Below are 24,654 nucleotides of genomic sequence, written 5' to 3' on the forward strand. Positions count from 1 at the left end.
GCGTTTCACTCTTGAAGGCGAAGCTTAAGCTCTAATTTTTTTATACGTGGGCCGATCCCGAAAAAAGGACAATGCCGGGCCGACCTGCGGCGCAGTTGAAGCAGGCACTCCCCATACGTGGGCCGATCCCGAAGGCACTGCAATACCGGGTCGACTCGCGGTGGAGGTGCAGTTCGCCATTAAGGTGCCCATATTCACAACTTCGCTGGCCATGCTTCTTCGCAGAGTGGAAGGGCACGGAATTTTCTGAGAAATGTACCTGCCTTTTCCGAATAAAGTTAGTTGCGTGTGACGGCATGAAATACCGTGGAGTGGTGAACCATGTCCAAGCACCACATAAGTCGTTTATATGCAGCTCAGTATGCCATTGTGAGCGTCACCTTTGGATCGGCGATGACTGAAATGGCTAGGCACAGCTTCCTTTTGTATCCTGCAGGGAGTGTTCTCGGGAAACTATGAAGATGCGACCCGAGGTGGAGCGACTTCACTAGGAGCTCCACCTGCTCTGCGATGGCATCGGGGGCGACACGTTGAATCTGCGCAATGTCGAAAGTGCAATAAGTATTCCGTACACAGTTTGAGTGAATGAAGGGTCACTATTCGGAGAGTTCTATAAGTGCATTGCTGGTCCTCACTCTTCACTTTCTTTCCACGTTGGTCATGGGAAACGTAAAATTCAGCCGACAGCTGCCGAGCACATACTTCTTCGTTAGTAAATGAATCAAAATAATAAATCCGTCAAGTTTTTGTTGTTTCTATATATATCACATGTTATTTTAGCACAGGTAGAACCCCTGGACCCTTTCAAGGTTTCAGAGCGGGGTCCATTTTTTAACATAGGTGATTACAATTGAATTAGAAGAAAAAGAATGCAAATATCACGCTAGCTTTGTTACAAATGTGTGCAAAATGTTTTCTTGTTTTGTTAATATGGTTGCTATTTAAGTTAAGTAGATGAATGCGAACAAGTTGCTATGTAAAGAAAGCGATGTGAATGATGTGATGCTGTACGGTAAAGGGTTCCACATTTTCGCGGCATTAAAAGAAAATATAATTTATAGTTAGTCCTTATGTAGGGTATGCATAATCTTACAGTTGATGTAGAACGTAGTGAATATGTAGGCTTTGGACATGTTAGTATTATAAAGGGGATAGCACAGCGTTATGTAAAAGTTTGGAAGCAAGTAGTAAAACACGATAATTGATACAAACTATTATGAGTAGTGGGTTTAGTAATCCATAACGATATGAAACTAAGTCCGTTTCTTGTATAAAAGGAAGAGCACGTAGTGCTTTGTTCTATGCTATTAAGGGGTTTCAGCGTTGTATTGTAGGTTAATCCGTAAATTGCTCATGACAAATGACATGCTACATGCGTAAATGACACATGTGTACTACCTACCTGACGGCTCCACATTTTCATGTTGGTGAAGGTGTACTAAGCCCCTTTTAACCCAGGATGTGCGCTTAACTTTGCCGTCAGCTGCTCAATCAGTGCGTTCATGTCGTGTATGATATCAATATGTCAAGACGCAAGTTGTGTGTTTAAAATTCTGAGACATTACTAGAAGAACCACAGGTATCCTTCCCCAGTCTGAGACTGACGGAGCTATAAGCTGATAAGCGGTCCTTCCATTCAATAAAGAAGGGAGACTGTCATTCTTGCTTTGTCTATACTGGTGAAATTTGCGTCACTTAGGTGTCATGACCAGTTGCATATGCACGTGGGTTCATTCGCAGTGTTTCTAGCTACGCTAGCGACCATGTAAAACTGTCCATTTCAAGCTCCTAGGTTTCGTAGACTGATGCCTTTCGTTGCGAGCGTCTGTAACCAGACAAAACTTGAAAAATTCTTGCATTGCCTTTTTTGGCGCTAGGATAAAGCGACGGACTTGTTTCTTCTGCACAATGTATTGTTACACGGATGCCAGGGCTTTCTCTAAAAGGAAGGAAAGACCCCAAAGCGGTCACTGGAATTCCGCTTAGTTTACTGTGTGCGTATACACAGCTGCCTCATAATGCAGTCAGGTATTTTGCCGCCAAAACTTGCCCGACCAAAATAAAAATTAAAACTGATAAGGCTGTTCTTATCGGTTAACTAGTAGCATCAGATAAAAGCGATCTTTCCATGTCCGTCATATAGATGCATTGTTTGTTGGCACTACATCTCTAGAAGCGATGTCATCTTCTAAACTTACTGTTTGGTCTTAAAAACGATCAACACGACCGGTTGTATCAAAATTGTGCTAACTGGAGCACGACCATGGCGCAACAAAGATAAAACCCGGAGGCAGTAGTACGTATCAGCGTTGTTATACTCCATCGCGAACCGGATATAGTTGAAGCACTCACGATTGCGAAAAAGTAAAGGTGCTCGTAGACGGTCAGGTCTTCGTACAGCATATTCTTCTGAGGACAAACGCGGACGTTCTCCAGAGAGTCGTCATGGTTTTTGATCAGGTCGAATCCTTCGATGATGGCAGTGCCGTACGTCGGTCGCAAAAACCCTGCGAAGTATGTACAGGTGCATTTAACTATTTAAAACTGCATCGATGAAATAGTGCGCGTACACCGGCGCTTTGCTGTCTCATTAACGATGCAATGTACGACTGGTTCATATCTGCACATAGATATGTAAAAATGTACAGAGTCGGCGACAAAAGCGCACTAGAAACGGGATTTCCGAAAAGGCTGAATTCTCCGTCACGTCTGGGCTCGCAATTTCAAATTTGGTTTCAATAACTGCTGTATTGCATGCTATTTAGCCAGTGTTGCATTAAATAGGAAGCACCATGCCTTAACAGGAGCTGAAACCCAAAGTTCTCGCAGAACCAGCATTACGCAAACTATCGTGCCCGGCTGTACCGCGGCTACAGTTCCTAAAAAAGTTAAGTAAGAAGAAACTAGAAATCTAAACAAACGGTTTCAATATAGAATACAACAATTGTGATATAGGAACTTGCGTTAACCTGCATGAATGTCGCGATAAAGGTCTTTTTAAATTATGGATGTAATAATTGTTTTAAATATTATTATTTAAGCACTCTCAGCATTTGATGCTTGAGATTATTTCTGTTTAAGTAACGTTCCGAGACAGGCTGCTTTTGTGCTCAAATGTACGATATTCCGAAAACGACCACACCCAAGGATTCGCTTTATTAAGCAATGCAGCTGATGGTAAATTCGTCAAAGTTTTTAAGAGAGTGCTGTAGGTTGGCCGTGAAAGATAGTTCTTGGTTCTGAGAAAAGGTCAGTCGCACTTCTATGTGTCATCGAAGATATACATTAATTGGTTTAAGAGAGAGCATCCACACACTTTAGGCGACAGCCACAGTGATTCAGTGTTCCGGCAATGCCAAAGCACGCACATAAGCTAACAAAAAGAAAGCTCACCGGAGAGCATGCTGCAGATGGTTGTTTTGCCGGCGCCATTGTGACCCAGCAGGACAAAGATCTGGCCGTAGTAAAGCCGCATGTTCAGGTGATCCACCGCAAATTTCTTGCGGTACAGCTGCGATGAGGTTACGGAATTCTGTTCAATGCAGCATTTACCCTACCAATCGCAGCTGTAGGTATAATCATTACAGCGCACACGCACACTGTCATACAATTGGCGCGATTTATATTCCAGGTACGCAGAGCAAGCTATGAAAGGAGGACGTACAGGAGGACGTACGGGGTAATGTTGGCGACAGAGGGGTCTTAAACGAGCGCACTCTCACTACCTCCAACGGTTTAGCACGAAACCGCGATAGCGATGCGCCGTCATGAATGGGAATTGAAAAAGCGACTTGTTGCCGGCAGCCAAAACAGAAAACATAACAGAGTAGCTGCTTGGGCTGATTGGTGGAACGTTCTTTCGTCGAGGAAAAGCCTTGGCGCACAAATCATACGGAAAGAAAGAAGGCGACGGGACAGAGCGCTAATAACAACCTCGCACGTTTATTGCTCACACAGCCATATATAGCAAGAGGCGAAAGGAAACCAGAAACCACATTTTGGAAGAAGGCCACGAGGCTAATAAAGGTGGACGAATAAGTACACATTGACGGAACTGGCGCCAGCAAAGAACTATTATTTAAATCCTGGTGACGTCAATACACCTGTGGACAATAATTGCTTTCTAAGCTTTCTAAGTTCTATTACAGAATTGTCCGTTACGTATGTGAAAAACGCCCGTTTATATATCCCCGCTAAACGCATGACGAATTATCTGCATGCTCATGGACAAAGTAACCGCCTCCTCGCGCTCCATATATCGTAAAAACTGCTTTCATTGCATAAAAACCAAAACAAACATGGAATCTTGTCGGGAGGCGAGATCGTAGATACTTATGTCAACTCTCAGTAGCCAAAAAAAAAATAATTATAGAACATAGGTGCTCATCAACGTTTGGCGATTTAGATCAGATTAGGACGTTCTATACTAGCGCACAACGTTTTGTGGTTATGAAGGAAAAGCTACGAAGGCAAAGCGCACACAATTGAGAGCGCTACTGAAGAGAGTCCCACGTTTTCACTCACGCTACTTTAAGCTGGGCAAGAGTAAACATACAAGCCTTAACACCATAACACAAAACACACCACCTAATGTAAAAGTTTGCTCATTTTGCGGCTTTTCTCTTCCGCGTCTAGGCAAACGCGAAACCGTCGACCGTGAAAGCGGCGTCGATTCACCGCCTCTTCCGAGCAACCAAAAGCACTTCCAAACACTGGCGGACTACTTGGCGCGGTAACACATGTGCAGAAGCTCCGCCCCCGTAGCTTTCCCTTCATAGCCACAGAAAGTTGTCCGCGAGTATAGATCAATTTACCCGAAAGGTGGTAGCACGAAAAGGTATAAAGAATTTCTGTACAGTTCTTCACGCATGTAACAGGTAAAGTGGGAATATCTCACCTAATTGCTTCCCAGTCACTTTTCCATAGGATTGACAGTAGTGTGCAATATGTTATGCAGGGGCTCTTAGGAGGGCGTTTATTTATAATGCATGGTTCGCGCGATAATGCTGTATGGCCTTTTGCTCAGAAATCACTGACCTTATGGGACATCAAACACTACTCCGAAATGCGATATTATATATTGGTGCAGTGATCTGGTTTCTCACTTGATATGTAGAGAAGCATGCCGTGATAAGTCGATCTGCTTTCAGAAATGAAATGCCTGCGATGAAACTTTGATATTGCTCGGTGAGAAGCAGTACATACATTTATGCGGCTAGCGCCGTAACAGTTCTCCGATTTTTGTTGTTAAAGCACTGTTCTGATCTTTTACTAGTCAAACTATCAACTTATATACATAAAAGAACTACGCAAACCGAAGCGTCTACTCTGCAGGCATCTAAATATAACCTAAGAATACAGGGAGTATGCAGACACAAATTCACTCAATTCATTCACTGCGAACATCAGTAACATACTGAGTAGTCGCTGTGTATAAAAACTACAAAAAGTTGTAGTTTCTCCCCCGGAAGGACATGCATTGATAGCGATAGCAAATTATTACACTACACGAAGCGAGGTTCGCAGTATACCCGGCCATTTAAGATGCACAAAGATTACCTTTATAAGTATTATAACAAGCATGGCGTGACCCTCTAACAAGCGTTATCTAATTTGATGACCGCAGACGCTCGCTGGCACAACGCCGGTGTTATGGATAGCGGAGGCCGTGGCGAGTGAATTACCCTTCGCGCTGCCTCTCGGTTCAACGCGCACTAGGCGCGCGAAAGCGTAGCGCACACGAAGCCATCTCGGCCATCTCCAGCTCGCCAACTTTTTACGGCCACTGCAGATTACCTCCAAGATAGGACGCGCGCTGTCGAGCTCGGCCGCCCGCTAACCTGCAGCCTCCTCCTGTCCCCGCCCTCCTCCCCACCCAAGGCGCGTGGCGGGGGTCATAACGCCCTTGGACCGTATGCGGAACCTCACAGCCACGTTGACACCGATAACTGCGAATACAGCGTCTGTATCGTTCCTATCGCAGTAAATTATAAGGATTACTATTTATCATTAGATAAAGAAACACTACTGAACTCTTTAAGCGGTGAGAAAGTGTCCCACATATTCTCCGATTAGCTCGCCTGTAACTGCCCCTGCTTTGCGCATGCCTCTATTTGCACTATATCTTGCTTCGCACTTTTGAGGGGGATGAAAACTATTTAGAGGTGATTCACGCTCTAATTTCAATCATATCACCGCCCTTTCCTCTTTTCGCTGGTGCGGATATCATACTGGCCAACCGGTAGGGTATCGTGTCGAACCGTGTCGTGGCTCCTATCGCTTCGAAGCGATGCCTTCTTTGTAGACTCACTGGGAGCTTCGCGTGGTAGCTTGGTTGGGCGTCTCGCCGGATCCTCCGGCTTAAACAACAGCAGGCAATTATTGATGGACAAAGTAGTGCCAGCCTGTGCCTGCTCGGTGTTATAAAGCAATAAATCAGGACATAACATCTGCACATACAATTCTGCTTACAGATTTCTTAAGAACAAATAAATGGGCGCACGATATTTAACGGCTTCATCATTTTCTTAAATTTCCGATATTTGAGCTAACGCACTCTCGGGCCACCCGTTGCGTCACTATGTATCTGCCAGTCTCGGGCGAATTATCTAGAATGCCTCCTTGTCTTTGGGACGCATCACGTATAAAAGCCTAGAATGTATTTAGATATGTTTTGTACGTCTCTGTGCACGTATTTGTTCTACTGTTCGAGCGTCAAACATTGCCTTCGTCCCATGACATCTCTATGTCAACTTCTCCATATCGCATTCGCCTCAAGCAGTGTTTGTGTTTGGCGAATATTGCGTACAGTGAAGTGCATAAATATTAACATCACGTAACATAAGAATACGGGTTGCAGAGAATAAAAAACGAGACAATTGGACACGTCGCGCTTACTCCTAAATCTTCTAGGTAACCGCTTGAAGCAGCTTTGTTTAGATATATTTCGGCATCCGCTTAGTCTGCATATATTTTTGATGAACTTCGTTGCGAACGAGCAGGTGATAATGCTGTGTAAATAGAAAATTCTGCCCATTGCGCATAAAAAAACATTGCGACGTTCTTTCTTTGCCTAACTAGGCACTTAGCTGCTTTTCCACCTCACATTACGCCGGTCAGTTTGTCCAGAGCACGGCATCAGTCAACCATTACATGGTATGCTACGAAAAATAGAATAAAGTGTCGTAAATATAATATAGGGGCCGTGGCACGACAGATAGAACGGAAAACGTTCGGCATAACGAGGCACGAAGCAGTGACAGTACGTGCGAGAAAGCAAACCTGTGCAGGTGATTGTTAGGTCACGTATTGTACAGAAGTGGCTATGGCCAGTTACACATGAAAATATTCCAAGAGATCGTTTACATTGTACATAAACTCCGTCAAAGGTCATAGGTGGCGTGACCCCATTCATTTTGCAATCATTGGATGTAGTCGTCTAGCAGAAGGCCGGGGCAATTCGAAATCACTTGGAGAGGTCTTCGTCATGAATTCGACATGAAATGCACTGCTGATAGCGATGGTGATATCGCGTACTAAAACACTGCGAAGAGGATGTGCACTGCCTCTTGAACGAATTTGCACAAAACCGGTACACTGGAGCATACCTTGCACAGATCGATGGTCTCGAGCACGAGCAGCAGATGGCGCGGTTCTTCCTCAAAGTTATCTTCGCCTTCCTCCTGCGAGTGGCTGCTCTCTTGGCTACCAGCCACCTTGATCTCCTCCTCGATCACGTTCCAGTAGCTCGCCTGCCGATGGACAGAGATGGTAGCTTCGCCACGCACACAGATGCATCCCGCTCGAGTTCTGAGACATCCATATGTTGAAAATGCGGCTCATGGAAGCAACTACTTAACGACGCCATTCCAAGCTTTATTTTTTACTTCTTGGCCATCAGTTCCCTGCTGCTCGAAACAATAGATCAGTATCTGCATGATATTTCTATTTCAGTGGCATCACGTTCGAACACATTACACCAGCTTTCAGCGTCGTAACATGTATTAGGGGGTTTTACGTGCCAAAACCACTTTCTGATTATGAGGCACGCCGTAGTGGAGGCGTCCGGAAATTTCGACCACCTGGAGTTCTTTAACGTGCACCTAAATTTAAGTACACGGGTGTTCTCGCATTTCGCCCCCATCGAAATGCGGCCGCCGTGGCCGGGATTCGATCTCGCGACCTTGTGCTCAGCAGCCTAACACCATAGCCACTGAGCAGTCGTATACACGCCTCATAATCGAGATATGAGATATGTTTCTTCTTCGTCGTTGCATACGTGCACAATTTTTCTTGGTCTTGGAAATAAACATTTAGGTTTTAGCCAGAGCTTAGGCGGGTTCACAATTCACAATTAATTTACTCCTGTGTATTGGATAACTTTATTTTTATCGCCCTAGCATTCCATCCACAAGCATTTATAGTTTCCGGGATAAATTACTAAATGAAGGCATGCATCTTTCTAATATTATAAAATTGATATTTCATCCATCCGATCCCCCGTATTATCGCGACTGCACCGACAAGTTAAGCCTACTTATCGGCTTTTCCCATGATATTCGCAAGCCACACCTGCGATGTCATCGACAAGTCATATGTAATAAAATTTCCTACATCCAAAAGCAACAACTTTAATCTTCGAAAGTAATTATGTTGTTCTAAATCCAAAACTGGACAATGACCCCCGAGACGCTCACTGTAGAGAGCGCCGGTTAGTTATATTTCTCAGGATTTTTTAACGTGCACCCCCATCTAGGTCCCCAAGCCCTCTTTCTTTTCGATCTGCCCGCATGGGAACGCGGAGGGGAGTCGAACCGGCAACATCATGTTCAGCAGCAGTACGCCATAGTGACCGGGCAGCCACGGCTGGAAACGTTATTAATAATTTCTCGGGTTCTCTGTGCCGAAATCACAATCTGATTATGAGGCATGCCATAGTGAGGGATTACATATTAATCTCGACCGTGTATAACTCTTTAGCATGCATCAAAAGTTGCGTATACAAGTTCTTTTTGCACTTTGTTTCTATGGAATTGCGGCTGGCGCTGCGGGGATCGAACCCTCAAGCTCAAGCTCAGCAGCGCGCAACGCCGTGGCCACTGGGCTATACCACGGCAGGTGAAGGAAAAGTTAGACCAGAAGCTCTGCCACACGTCCGGCCGCACCATGAAGGGGAAGTGGAGCGGCAGCGGCACCACGTTGGTCCACGGTAGCACGGCCTCCAGATACCAGATGGCGACGCTGAACACGAACGAGCTGATACCCATGCACAGTAGGACGGTGAACGGAGTCACGTTGTCCCTACCCAGTGCCTTCCGGTAGATGGCGGGCCATCCGAACGCCACATCTGCGGAAAAGAGCGTGGAGCCTGCAAGCGCCGCTCGTGAAAAAGCAGGCCTACGGCTTGATTGATCCCAAACGTGGCAGAGCAGTTATTCTAATGAGGACACATTTTCGAGTCTTAATTCAGGGCGAGGAGCAGTCGTTTTGTCACATGGCAAATAAAGTAACTCGAGTAAAGGTGAACGAAATGTGCTTTTCGAGAAACATGGGCCTCTACCGAGTAAGGATTTACTTAAAAATATATGTACACGAGTTACTTATCGTACCTCTTGCTTGTTTGGTTTGACTTCATGTTAAATGCTAGAGATTTATAGTTTCAGGTACCGATCTGCAGAACCAGTTGCAAATCGACAATGGACTTGCGTAACGCATAAGCGCAACGATTGGCGTTGAGCGCGTGCCCATATGAAGGCTTATGTACATGGTCGTTCACCATTAGTGCGAACACGGCGCAGTGTGGCCGTGCCCCGCGGAGCGCCAGCGCACACGACGCCGGATGCGTACAAAACGCGCACGACGGTCTACATGTTTGGGGATGGCACGAGGCTAAGTGTGCGTTTTAACTACCTTAATGAATGACGGCACGCTTTCACGTGATGATTGTAACGCTATGGCCTAACAAACATATCGTCGATTATGTTTAGTTGTCATCGTTATTGCGCAATCTTTCCCTAACGGTATGGTTAGTTCTTCTGCCATCAGCGCTCTACATTTACGTTTTTATTTTTAACATAAACTACATTATCTGGTCGTAAAACCAACGAAACGAGACACCTAAAGGAAACTTTTTCGCAAGTGTCTCAGTACGCCACTGTTATGAATGTTCAACCTACATGAGACAATGCGCAGTACATAGTTCAGCGTTCACTTCGTACTTCTGCCTAAAGAACATTGTAATTTATATATCAACGTTTCGCGAGTTCATTGTTTTGTAATATATTCCTGTGGAAATAATTGGACCCATGTATTATACCAGCGGCTTGCTGATTGATGCTCGCTTTATAGAAAATGTTAGCGTTCCCACAAGTGCTGGAACGCTTAATGTTCATATGAATATAATGCAGACCAGGTTAATGAGTCCTGGCGGGAGTGGTATAGTAATATACGAAATGCGAAATTCCATAAGAATGCTTTTCCACACGTCTGTATTGCCATTAGCAAGATGGCTGCGTTAAGGTTATTAGCACAGTTATAGGATCGTCGCGCTATGTGACCGCTTGGATTGTGTGGGGACACAAAGTGGCAGGAATGATGTCACCGACCAGCACGTGAACACCGTACTTACGATTATAGACCGATATCCGCCATCTTCCTTAGGTCACACAATGTATGTCGAGAAGAATTTCGCATATCTGATATCGACACATGCTGCCTTGAAAAGTCCACTTGTCGAAACGTTGGCTCCCACTTTTACCTTGTTCTGGTTTTGCTCATTATCTTGAATTTCCATCTCCCGTCTTCCCCGTGTTTTCCTGTTGACACGCATACTTTTTTATCTTTCTCCGGTTACCGCTTTTCGCCGGCAAACAAATGTTAGACGTTATCGCTCGGGGCAGGACGCGCCTACATGTATCGGAAGTTTCTCGAATATCATCGATGGTTCCATCCGTTGTCTTTTGAGTTTGTCGGAACCGAACGAAAACAAAAACGAAAAAAAGAGAACGATATCTTCGACCGGAATGAAAACGTAACCAAGACGCTATTTATTACTTTGTTTCGGGGTGAAACTGCAGTATCTTCTGTTAGTTTTCGGTTCAAGGGGAAATCCGGCAATACGAAAGAACCCATATCAGGCAATGTCAGCATTAGCGCGTATCTCGGGGGTCCGCATAAACGCGTATCTTAGACAGGGGTACTGCGAGCGATAGCCGATCGAGCGCTCCACTAATGTCAGCCTGCCGCTGGTTGCACCAGCTGATCGGCAACGTAGCAAACCACACGGTTTGTGCGCTGAAGAGCTTGGTTTCGTTTTCTACGGCTACAGCGCTTCGTTAGCGAAATTTTATTGTTCGTTTAAGTTCGTTTTACCGGAACAGTGGTCTCGGATTTCGGTGGGAGCATTCGATGACCTGCTGCTTCTGAGACCGTGCTCAGTGCTTTGACTCAAGGCACTGAGCATGATCTCAGAATTCATAATTCACTTATTGAGAAAAATGAATGCTACGTGTTTGTCTTGGCTTCGAAAGCGTTTAATGAGAACCAGAGCCGTTACGAATTGTTGCGGATCCTTTTTCTATTGTATTTTTTTTTTGTTCCCGACCAGAACAGGATCGGTACATTTTTGTACTGGAATAAAACTGAAACTGGAATGAAATGTTTTTGGTTTCGACACCCTGGTTGTCACCGAACCTTGTATAATCTAATTGCATGCGCGATGCGAATTGCGTAGTACATTCTGGAAAGCACGCTAGAACCAGTGATTACTCTGGAACCTTCGATGACTCATGCATAATATTCGACGCGCTTGACGAGCTGATCAGATTTTCGGCGATCGCTGACTGTGTTCCCTCCCCGCTGTCATTTTGCTTGACTGTTGCTTGTTTATTCTGGGCACAGGTTCGCCCAGTAAAGAGTTACTTTGGTGATTCACAGTTTTCGCTACTGTGTTTTTCATCGTCACTACAATATGATTATCCGACCGCTGGGCACTTCGCATTTTCTCTTACCCCATCGAGGATACAAGTATTACTAGTAGGCCGCGCCTGACCAACGTCGTTTCCCACTACATCAGGAGATGTCATGACTGCGAGCGAACGAAGACAACAAACAAGGCCAAAGTAATTTCTGCAGCCAATCGAGTCACCTTGGCCAGCATTCCATCATTTCGGAATAGACTTGTTGGGACCATTTCCGGCGTCAAAATCCGGGAATAAGTGAATCATCGTGGCTACCGACTACGTTAGGTACCACGCCGCAAGAAAAGCCATAGAAAAAGGTGATGTGGCGGAAGTGGCGAATTTTTTTATCGAGAACATACTGTTATTATGTGGTGCCCTAAAAGTCTGGATCACTGACAGAGGAACTGCTTTTACGGTGGAGCTTACATTCGCATAAAAACAAAGTTGAACAACAGTGCATTTTTATGGAATGTTTGACTGCACTTATCTCAAAAGTGCTACTTTCAATAATATTTCTATGTGTATGGGCGTAGTGAAACCACAGGCTTCAATTCATGCATTGCAATGTGAGTGTGAATATAATTAGTTAAAAAGGTATTTAGCAAAATCTTGTTAGGCTTTTATGCGTTGTTGTGCCTGGCGATGCCTCGGAACAAAGTATGCTTCGCCGGCAGACAGCTGTCCCGGGTGCTCATCACGTCTCATCGTTCACTCAAGGCAACGCAATCAGCGTCACCTAAGTCTTACGGATAAGCAGACAAGCAGCGTATGAACTTTGCAGCGCAATAAGTCGTTTTCTGGTAAATGCCGCAGGCCATTTTAAATATTCTGTTAACGTTAAAATAAAACCCCTGCTATCAGCATGCCATACCTTTATTAGCTATATTGAAGAACCAACCATGTTCGAATGTGGCAATAATAGTGTGACAGGGGAAGTATGAAGTGGATGCGCTATTACGGTTTCGGGACAAGGTTATTTAAACGAGCACTGAAAGTGTCATACAAGTGTTTCGGGAATGTTTTTTTAGCATTATGGGAGAACCTGGTATAATGTTATCAAAGACTGATAGAAAATTATTTTTAGCCCTGCGAGCAGCCGTGCCGATCAGACGCACGTTCGCATCGCTCCGACGTTTTTGAACCTTTGGGCCCTGATGTTTTCAGGCTAGGCTCACAAATATGAATTGGCTGCAACCTTCCTGTTCCTCGGCACCTGAGGACAACGTTTCAATGCTGACTGCTGGCCGAGGAAAGCAATTGGAATAATCGGATATGCCCGCCGCCACTGCCACATGGCTTCCGAGCAACTGCAGCAAGACGCCGTGGCCACATCGCTTCAGAATAGCGACACAAATAAGGGGACGGAATCTTTCCAACTGCTTATCGCCGATGCAAGCATGACGGATGACGAATCCAGCCAAGTGGTTGCGGCGTTACCTGTTTGCAATTCCTTTGATGTTCTTGCCATGAAATACCTACGTGCAACGAAATAACCGTTCTCAGGTAGGATGTTGCAATTTACCATCTGCGAAATTTTCAAAAAAATCAACTGCGCCATTCGGCGCCCACCGGATAGTTGAACACAACGAACGCCTCACGAGCAAAGCGGTAAATTTAGCACATCCAACGCAGCTATAAACGCCCGCAATACGTATGCTCGTTTTCGAATGCAAGGCTGTGCGTCGGCTCCCACGACCACTTTGTCAGGCAGACTAGGTCACTTTGCTGTTAATGAGCATACGGCAGAGGATGATTGGCGATATGTCCGGCGAAAAAAGCTACAGCCACCGATTGAATCAGTGTTTAAAACACTGCGATAATTAAGCTCACCTCCCCTGGACTACTCGGGACTTTGCCCGCACACTGGCTGCACGGAGCTAGTGCCCATGAGCTTGAGACAATCCATTTTTCATTCAAGCTTTCAATAACGACCTCTTGCACAAAGCAATCAGTTTGCAGTTGTCCTTTGGAACACTCATGCTAAGGACCGTTTTCTCAGACTTAAACCTGTCATAATTTTTGGAGGGAAACACCAATATAGGTTCACGGAACCATTCGCCCACGCCAGATTCGCGGTGTCACCTAACCTGCCAACGGGTTGACAAGCGAACAGCTTATGGCCAATCTCAAGTGCTGCTCGTGTGACAAAGTGAATGCCAGGCCCATGGGTGAAAACGGAACAGCTCTTATCACGTTCGAGAGCTCCAGACTGCCGCACACAATCCCATCTATACAGCACTCTCTTACAGGTAATACATTACCACTCTAAAGCTTCCATATGTGAGACCTGTCACAAAATCGGGCACCAAAAAAATTCGTACCCGACAGACGTCCAGCGTCAGTGTTCCGTCTGCGGTCGCCCTGCACATAGTAACCTCGAGATCATTCCGGCAGTGCCCATATGCCGCAACTGTAGAGGACAACACGTAGCCACAGACGCAAAGTGCCCTGCTCGGGAATACGCCACTAAAGCCCTGAGGAACGACATTCTGCACCGTATCCGACTGTCACGACGAAAGGAGTGTCAGCAACAAGCCGAGCTTCGTCGTGGTAACCAAACGTTTACGCCGACTGCGCGCAAGAGCCCTGCCAGTACACAGCCATTATTCTCGGAGCAATATCTGTCTGCTCCCAAGGACTTCCTCCCGATACAAAGTCAGCCACTGTCCCAAGACAACCGATAATATCTATAAAGCTAAGGGGCAAGACCTTCGTAAACACTCCAGAGAACCTGAGGGCTTTCGTCAAATGAATGCCACCCCTTCATATCCACAAACGAGACCCTTTGAACAGGTGACGGAACCCAAGTACGCACGTGCACATAGGGTCTATGCCGAAGCCCTCTGCAATACACGATAGGGTGCAGGAACGCATCATGAGACTGGTAACTCACGCACCCTACGCTCATACGAAGACCAGCTAAGGTAAATTGTCGAACCAGTTACTGCCGAGGTGACCAAGCGCACGCTTGCACTTTTAGAAAGATCGCAGATTTCTTCAAGGCAAGAAATTGCACTTGGGCGTTCATTAGCTTCAATCGCTCGCACCTTCTAGTCTAACAATGGCGGGTACAAGCGCGAAACCTCATTGCATTTTTGCTTCGGATTCTACTGTTTGCTTCTTTGGAACTACCGGCGAATCCGGCGTAAACTAGCAGAACTTCAGAGGAGACTGTTCATCACGCCTACGCTTCCTTTAGCTATCTTGCTTCAGGGGACTGGCCCTAATAGGTAAAAACCTTACTGCACCCCTTCCATTGAACACCGACATCTTGGGCCCTGATCGCGAAATGAAGCTTCAATAGCCAATGAGCAAGCATGCATCTTTGTCTTCTGAAGCTTGACTCACGCAGCTTGATACTTCCTCGTGGTGCACGCAGACATAGGAGGTAGCTGGACTGCGCCTAACTTTAGACGGTGACCAACAAGCCTTGGTGTTTTCAGTTTATGCCAGGTCGTGCGGAACTACGTATACAAGTTTGTAAATCACGGAAACAAAGCGACAGAAAGTACAATTGAGGTTATATCATGGTGTAAACAGTGCAATGAAGACAAAATGAGCAATCCCTAATAAAAAGAAGCGCATACTCCACATTTCATGAGTCTATAGTTGTAATTAAGATCATGCGAAATAGTGTGACTGAATTTGAAATCAAGACTCACCGTAAGACTCGTAGAACTCGACAATGCGGAAGAAGAAATACAGCCCGTGTATGGGAATCACAGAGGCGGCTATTTTGGAACTGCCCTTGGTCGCGATGTAGGCGGACACCGTGCGCGCCGACCACTCCAGCGATAGGAAGGGACCCAAGAGAGACACCGTCCACAGGATCAGGCCGCACGTCAGACCCAGACTCACTGCACAAGCGCACGCCGCGCATTGCAGAGGTATTGCTTACGCGATAAACCATTCGTCCAACAACTAGCCACTTCACGCGTACCGACAAAACGATGTAAACTACCCAAACTTGTTCTATCAACATGCTGCTCATGAATGCTATCAAAACGCTACTGGCGCTGTGAGAACACTGGAGCGAGGAAGTACCGCAGCAGCAGCGAGCCAACGTGCCGTGTCTCGCGTCAGTGTGAACTAAGCCGCAAGAACATGGCGCGCGGCAAGACTCCGTCCCCGTCGCAGATGGCTTTGAAGATACAGCGGCCCGGGTGGACGCGCGCGGCTGCCCGGGTCACGCGGAGTAGAACCTGCGCCCCCCCCCCCCCCCCCGCCGTTTTGCCCCCTACCTTCGCCCCGGATCCTTGCGCGCGACGGAAGACGGTGTGCTTCCTCCTAGGTTCCCTCGCTTGCGTGCGCGAGTTTGTGCCGCGATCGCCGACCCAGCCTCGCACGCTTTCACTCGCACATACAGCACACGTCGGGTGGGGATGATTTTACCGCCCTCGAACTTTAAAGGAACCTCACGACAACGGCAGAAATGCGCCACAGAGTATGTATATAGTTGCTCTCGCTATAAACTTACACAATGGTTACTAGCGTGTAAACCGCATGTGTAAGTGTTCGCTGTGATGTGAGCTAGGCGGTTTTTTTCCCGATGTAGAGTTCGCTGATTCGCTTTTGGGTCTGGAGGCCCTGCCTCCCCCATGACAATTCAGCGCGACAGTGTGCACAGCGCATGACAGCTCCATGACAATGTGCACAGCGCGACAGCGGAAAAAGCCCGGAAAGTGCAGGATGCAGACTAGTGCCGACGTCGTTTACTATACTCAAGGCCCATGGCGACAAAAGTTCTATCGCGACCGATGACGACCGACCCACCTGCGCATGTCAGCTGGGCTCTTTATTCTAGCTCTGTGTTCATTTCGAGGACACACACACACGCACACGCACACAGACACGCACACGCACACGCACACGCACACAGACACGCACACGCACACGCACACACACACACACACACGCACACACACACACACACACGCACACGCACACGCACACACGCACGCACGCACGCACACACACACACACACACACACACACACACACACACACACACACCTTCGCTGCGACTTCCTCCCGAAGGAGAGAGGAAGGAGAGAGCGCAATCCTGGCGACTCAAGTGGAGGAGAGGACGACCCAGTCGTGCTAATGTTTGAATCGCTGCACATGCACCGTCTCGCGTCTACGGCGCCTTAAGTCCGCGGAAGGTGTGAGCGGCTCGACGAGGTAATTGAGAGGCGACGTTTGTTGCGCGATGCGGCAGGGACCGTGATACTCGGCGAGGAGTTAAGAGAAAAGACCAGGAGTTGTAGGAGTTACGCAGAGCTAGAAGAAAGAGCCCAGCTGACATGCGCAGGTGGGTCGGTCGTCATCAGTCGCAATGGGACTTTTGTCGCCATGGGTCGTGAGTAGTAAAACAGCGGTCGAGCTGGCGGCATTCCTCGGCATATTTAAAGCTTCAGCCAACGTCGTGCACTCGGATGGGGCAAGCCGATAAAGGAAAATCGTGTCGAAGGTTCATGGTCATATACGAGGAAGAATGGGGAAAGGCACGTCGTGGATTGTGAGACGGTGTTGTAGGCGTGAAGTCACATATGGTAAAATGAGGTCCCAGTTGGTGTGGCCGGATAGCGTGTACTTGAATACGATGTCATACAAAATGCGACTGAATCACTCAGTCATACTGCTAGTGTGTGCGTGTAAGGCAGTAGTGCTGAGATGGACAATACGGCATGCAGTAAGGAACGCGTTGACTAACTCGGCGAAGTACGAAGTGCTGCAAGAGAATGACGCAACGTCGCGTGCTGTGGCTGTTGGTAGGGCAGTTGTTCCTACATAATGCGCAAGGTGATCCACGGCAACAATAACCCGGTGATTCCCTGCAGGTTCGTAGGGTAGAAGGCCGTGGAGCTCGATGCTGACGCGGTCGAGTGGGGACATGGAATTGGTTGCAATGAACCACAAGGACGGCGAGCAGGAGACTTGCGGTTTTGCCATGTTGAACATGAGTGGATGTACGTCAGGACAAAAGTGTACGTCCCACGCCAATAAAAGCGCAAGCATAGCGTGGTGTAAGTTTTGAAGAGGCTGGCGTGAGCGCATTTTGAGTCTGCATGGAAAGCGGGGCGTACATTTCCGCGGAGGTGGCGACGCACGACGAACAACCACTTTCGACCGCTGGAAGCATAGTTGCGACGATAGAGCAGTCTGTCTCGCACCGCAAAGGGAGAAGCTTGACGGAGAAGAGCACGGGAAGGGTGAGTCGCCGTGGAGGCAGAAAGGCAGTCCAAACAAGCAGCAATCTGCGGATTTTTGCGCTGCTCCGCAGCCATATTGACGAGCCCTTGCGATGAAAACTTCGAATCAATGGTGGAAAGACAAATCGCATCACTTGATATAGGCGAGCGAGGGAGAGCGTCCCTGTCGATGTGGTACGGCTGAACGAAAGACAACGCGCACGTCGAAGTCCTCTAACCGGAGGGCCCAGCGGACAAGGTGGCCTGATGGGTCTTTCACTGTCCACAGCCAACATAGGGCGTGGTCATCGGTAAAGATATCAAAAGGATTAACCGTGCAGGTGTGGTTGAAATATTCCAAGGACCCAAATGATAGCTAAACACTCCTTTTCTGTGACAGAGTAATTAGATTTGGCCTTGTTTAATGTCCGGCTCTGCTACGTATTCGACGTACTGCTACGTATTCGACGTATCCACTTTTGCGCTGAGCGGCCACAACGCCGTGTTCTACGCCGCTGGCGTCCTTGTGTACTTCTGTAGGAGCAATGGGATGAACATGGGGCAGTACGGGCGGTGATGTTAACCGACGGCGCAACTCTGCAAACGCAGCGTCACACGCAGGTGAACAGTGGAAATGTTAGTGTCGCCTCGCAGGAGTTGGGTAAACGGATAGAAGTGAAATTCCTTACTAAAACTACGGAAACGTGAGCAGGGCCCGATTAACCTTTGAAGTTCCTTCAGGGATGTGGGCTTCGGGAAATTGGTGAGGGCGCTAAATTTTGAAGCCTCGATTAAAATGCCTTCTTTTGAAACCATGTGTCCGAGTATCGTTAGTTGCTTGGCTCCAAAGCGACATTTCTTCATATTGAGTTAGAGGCCTGCGTTAGTTAACCATTGGAAGACCTGGTTTAGACGGCATAGATGAGTGGCGAAGTGAGGTTAAAAGGCGACCACGTCATGAAGGTAACGTACACATTACTTTCATTTTAGCCCACGGGGGAGATTGCCCATCATCCGTTGAAAAGTAGCAGAGACATTGCGAAACCCAAACACCGTAACGTTAAATTCGTACGGCCCGTCTGATGTTACGAAATCTGTATTTTGGGCGATCGCCCAGAGCCATCGGCACTTGCCAATAGCCGTAACCGAAGTTTAGTGAGGGAAACCACTCCGTACCTTGAAAAGAATCGAGAGCATCGTCCATGCGTGGCAAGGAATACACCCAGCTTTGCGTTATCTTACTAAGATGATGGTAGTCCATGCAAAACCGGATGCACCCATATTCTTTCTTTACAAAGACTACACAGGACGCCCAGGGACTGTTAGAAGGTTGAAAAACTGTGTGGTGAAGCGTATCACTGACATGGTCTTCAAGAACACGGTGCTCTGTGGGTGACACGTGACAAGGTGGCGGGCGCAGCGGTCCGTGGGTGCCCACATCCATTTCGTCATACACCATCGATGTGCAACCTAAGGCCGCTTTTTGACAACCGAATGTAGGAGTACGTTGAGGAGCTGTGAACGTTATGTAGAGGTGAGGAGGGCAACCGAAGTGCCCACGCAGAGCCCCTCGGTTTCGTGCTCATTCCTTATTAATTTCTTTCATACAATTAACTGCTACGCATAATTTTCCCTATACTGTCCTTGGTGGCTCGAGTCTCATTATATATATAATCTCACGTGTGTTCCATGAATCATGAAAAGTAAGTTTAGGCGAAATTCAGCGCTTTTTTCGTTCTGCCTTACTACCTGTACGCTCTGTCCGCTGTCGCACTATGCCCAAATTTATAAATTAACAACTAGCCGAATCTCACATTTTGCTTCAGTGTAAGGAATCTTTTATGGTTATCTGGTTTAAACTACTACGCCCCTCCCAGATGCCCGAGTGCTCGCTGGCTTTCTAAGCATAAACCGGCATGCAGCTTGGTGTGCCAAGAGAGCCATCACCGCCGGCGTAGCTATATGTAACTTGCACGACGCTTAAGTTTCGCCGGTAAGAGTGGAACGCGATAGCATTGAAGGATCGCTGACTGCTTGTCATGCTTCCTGGCAACTGCATCTTATGTAACCGTGATGTTTACCGGGAAAACTGCCAGTGACCGTTATGCACGGGGGCGATCTTTCGGGTAGAAACGCGGCCTCCAGCGGAGGGCGATTCCGGTGGTATACCCAGCCGCGCCAAACAAATTGCATAATTTTCAGGTTTCTGTTATTGTTTTCGCACTTCTAATATTACAGTCTGAGGAGGTTTAACATAAAATATGTTTTGTTTCACGACATATGCGTGCCGGCTGTGGCTATCGAAATGCTGAGGAATAACTTTGTCAAGAATGCACGACAAGGTGTGAGCAAATTGAGTGGCACAATGTTCTGGCAATATGACCCGCAAGTACCGCATACCATAAAGCAAGGGTTGGCATATACACATACCTGACCATATGCGGCAATTTCCGCTCACAGGCAACTCCGCCGACACCGGATTTTCTACGACACGGGGCCCTTAACGCTGTCGCGTTAACGCCATCTGGTTAAAGGGACGAGGTCGCAAGTGCCCTCACCGCGATCTGCTCACGAAGGGAAATGCTAGGTTGCGACCGCGCCGTGGGAAAGCTGCCCGAATACTGCGTGCGCAAATCGGTGGGTTCCGCCACCCTCGACGCGCCGATGACAACACCCGCCTGTTGGTGCCGCAGGGAATCCGAGTTTTGTGTCACGTGGCCGTACCATCGCGTTTCACTGACGCTTAAAACAAAGCACTGCCTACTGCGACGAATATTAACTTTATAGCGTTTAATAGATCAAGATAGGAGAGATTGCCTCTTATCGTTCACAAGAAAGCGCCCGGAGCAGATATTTCTTTAACGATCGCACTATTTCCGATAATTCAAACATACTTGGTCCTCCCTAATTTCAAGACATGCAGTGAACGCATTCAGAGCGTTCACTCTCCTGTTCATTTTCCTTACTTCCGCCCTCCGCATTACGCAATGTCGGCGCCAATGAGAAAATGTCAATAGTTGAAATAATTGATTTCATGAATGCTCATTAGTCGTCCGAGTCAGTTAGGGATTGGAAGCTACGAAATGTAGCCCAACCACATCTGCGGCCCAGGCAAATAGTGCAGACATATATATCACGTATACATCATGGAGCGGAGGATCAAAGGGAGAATTCACGTCAGCATCTAAGGGCAAAACAACAATTAAACTATAAAGAACTTAGGACGCAATACGAAGCATTCGGGCACGAAAGATCTATGACCAAGTAGCACACGAAGTAAACGTAAACAAGTCGGATATTAGAAAGCAGTATTGTTTGTTACAATGAACAAAATATAGATAAAGGCAATGAGGAGAAATCAGGAGGAATCAACTATGAGCATCTGAGGAGGCATAATGTTGATTTAACGTTGTAGGCCGTATTTATTAGCAGCTCTGTTCGTCGCAGTTTGTGCTTGCAACTAACCATTCATTTGTTCTTACTTGTGGAAATATGTTTGCGTGTCATTTAAGAAATAGCCTTGAGAAGTTTAAAAACTTTAGAAATGGTAAGTCTTTGGCATTGCAATAGTCTGTATTCAAAATGATGGTCAATACGGAGAACGCTGTATCCAAGAAGATTGTTATGTACATGAGCGCAGTGATTAACTCCAGCCAAAAGTGTTATGCCTCAATTTTGCAGACCTAGAAGCGCTGTTTGGTGCAAGTCTTATTGGTGGTATCAGTTCTGTTTGGTATCAATGACAGATTGTGTACACGGACGTACCTGTGTTGAAGAATAACGAGGTGAAGAGGCCGATGAGGACATATGCTGAGTTGAAGATGAGCAGGGCCGAGAAGACCACCGTCGGGTTGGTGCGGAATATGAAGGCCAATCCTTGAGGACCGATGATTTGGCTCATCATGGCCAGCACCAGCACACTGCTCAGTGTCCATGTACACATGGCGCAAATGTATTGGATCACCCAGAACCAGGTTCGCGGAACGCCCATCAGCTTCGTGAACAGCTGTTGCATCAGGGGTGCGGTTCGTTACGCATTAAAATGTATGAGTTCTCCAATTTCTCGGTGTGCTGTGTGGGGCAGTGTGTGAAGGTTGTCGGTTCGTCTGTTCTATATAACATTCCCATCCTTCCGAGTCCCGAATAAAGCATGCATACACTGAATTACACACTATAGATATATGTAATTTACTCCCATAAACTACATGAATACACGAATCGTCCGAGTTCAAAGGTTGGCTGCGCCATAACCTCCCAAAAAGAAAGCGGCCACTCGAGAACAAACGCTAGAACCTAACCACAGAGACTAAAAAATAACAACAACTTTAAACTCTGTTTCTTGTACACTCATTTCTTGAGTAAATGGTGTCTGTGGGCGCTGTACGTACATTTGACGTTACCAAAGCATCTCAGCAACGAGAATGTTGAAATACGCTGCGCTACAGCAAAAGTATGTCAGTTAATCTAACGCGCACCGCGCTTTTTTCATCTTTCGATTTGTTTTCTTTAGTACTAGACTCAATTTAATACAATAAAATGGATCGTTAGCACATAATTTAAAGGCCCTTCTTGCTTATTGGCTGTTAATAGATTTTAGCGCGAAGAAACGCACGACACGAGAGTACACACAGGACACATCGCTGTGTCCTGTGTGGCTTCTCTCGTGTCATGCGTTTCTTTGGGCTAAAAACTATTAACATGCAATACAGACTAGCCCACCAGTCTGTTTTGTTGCTCATTGGCGTGTCTTCAATTTGGTGGACTCGTCTCTCGCGCTCACTTAGGCAAGGCTTCAAAAAATTCACATTCGAGTGAATCGACAGGAAAACTGCTCTGTGGAGCAAAGACACAAACGGGGCTGGTGTGTGGTATTTTGTATGATGACGTGTTTCGCCTATGGCAAACAAGGACCCGGACACACTCGACAAGCAAACGAAAGTCGACACGAATGAAACAAAGCAGACGTCTTTACTACGTTGACGTGTTAGGCGTGTTTGTACCCCCTTACAGTTTCCTACTTAAACTGCTAGAAGAGGCTATAGCGCTTCCTTCTTTCAGCTGTAGCACGGCAATTATGCTTAGTTATTAGATTTACCTGACTTTCGTGCTTGTGGCTTTAGACGCGCTTGTGCCTCTGCTTACTACACTTTCTCTACATTTTTTCGCCCACGCTTTGAAAAATATTTTTTTTTTCTAAACGCAGGATGCAATAAGACTCTCCGAACAGGCATTATTACTGCAAGATGCCGCATTTATAGCGCAATAGTCGGTAAAAAGCTATCAATTTGCACGATCTCCAACCCGCTTGAAGACAGAAGGATGAAGTTTGTGCAAATCTGTGTAGCAACAATGATTACCACGGCAGCTATACCACCACTATTGCAGGGACCGAAAATACGCGTAGAAGTAGTGCAGTGGTTGCCTATAGGTATTTTCGTAAGAAACTACGCGTGCCCCCGAGTGCCACAAGTCTCGCGTGTTTCGACGGGGCCCTACGAAGATACGCTCCGGAACGAGGGCGAGCACGTCACTCGCCTGCATGCCGCTCTGGCGCTCCTCGATGGCCCGGGTGATGACCAGGCAGAAGGGCCACGCGTACGCGACGCCGAAGCGCAAGCCTACGAGGAACATGGTGTTGTCGGTGTCCTCGTGGTACGTGGGGTAGGGGAACTGGCGCAGCTTGACCGTCAGCAGTTCGTGGTAGGACTGGTTGCTGGAGCGGCGATACGCCAGTTCGCTGATGTGCGCCAAGTCCACTGCCGCTTGCACGGCCGCGACGCGTAGCGACATGGCTGCGTGCGGAAGCGCACATGCCATCGTCTTAGGGTATTGCCGAGAGGAAATTTCCAGGACGTCGATTTACTTTAGATAATAATGATTCGTAACCACGTTCAGTAATACGTAAGTGCTGACGAATAGCTTCACTTATCAGTAGACATAGGCAAGTATAACTGTAACAGAGCATTATACAGCTTTAGTTTAGCGTGTTCAGCCTAATAGCGGGCTTACCGGAATAGCGGGAATGAGATGCGCATGCGCAGAACGCTGAACTACCCATAGCGTTTAACATACGCGCGCCGTTTCTCAGATTTAAAGTTGCCGTCTTTGCATGATTTGCGCAGTTTACGCATAAATATTGGCGGCGGTCCCGGCCACCCGGCTTGCACTGATTTTGGCGTTGCCTTAGTAGAATGCCCTTCGTTCGTCGCATATTACTGTCTAAACGGCGTTCGCTTAGTCTTAGGCCTCTTCGTCGACAGAGTATTACGAATAACCTTGTGGTTTTTTTCGAGATAGTTTCACGTTTTGAACGCGTCGAGGCCTAACGAGAGAAATGGATGGATGGGTGTTACGAGCGTCCCATTTGGAACGGGGCCGTGGATCGCACCACCAAGATCTTGCTATTATACTGTCTAATGTCCTACCTAGGCTAAAAAAAAAAAACTCAGGATGAATTCCCATGACCAAATTTTCTGAACCCCTATTGTGAACTTTGTTTTTGT

At 47.0% G+C, this 24,654-nt stretch overlaps 1 protein-coding gene across 1 annotated transcript in view; it reads right to left on the minus strand.

Annotated features, from left to right (window-relative positions):
- The window catches only part of LOC126534703 (phospholipid-transporting ATPase ABCA3-like), a 133,960-nt gene extending 110,019 nt beyond the window's left edge, over positions 1-23,941 (minus strand). Inside the window, exons 1-7 of the mRNA XM_072289498.1 lie at positions 23,687-23,941; positions 21,917-22,157; positions 15,623-15,817; positions 9,165-9,346; positions 7,608-7,751; positions 3,394-3,511; positions 2,353-2,507 (exon numbers count right to left, since the gene is read on the minus strand). Of these exons, the coding sequence (XP_072145599.1) occupies positions 2,353-2,507; positions 3,394-3,511; positions 7,608-7,751; positions 9,165-9,346; positions 15,623-15,817; positions 21,917-22,157; positions 23,687-23,941 (1,290 nt within the window). The remainder of the gene's footprint in view (positions 1-2,352; positions 2,508-3,393; positions 3,512-7,607; positions 7,752-9,164; positions 9,347-15,622; positions 15,818-21,916; positions 22,158-23,686) is intronic.
- Positions 23,942-24,654: the final 713 nt, after the last annotated feature.

Source organism: Dermacentor andersoni, chromosome 7 (genome assembly GCF_023375885.2).
Source record: "Dermacentor andersoni chromosome 7, qqDerAnde1_hic_scaffold, whole genome shotgun sequence".
Taxonomy (NCBI): Eukaryota; Metazoa; Arthropoda; class Arachnida; order Ixodida; family Ixodidae; genus Dermacentor; species Dermacentor andersoni.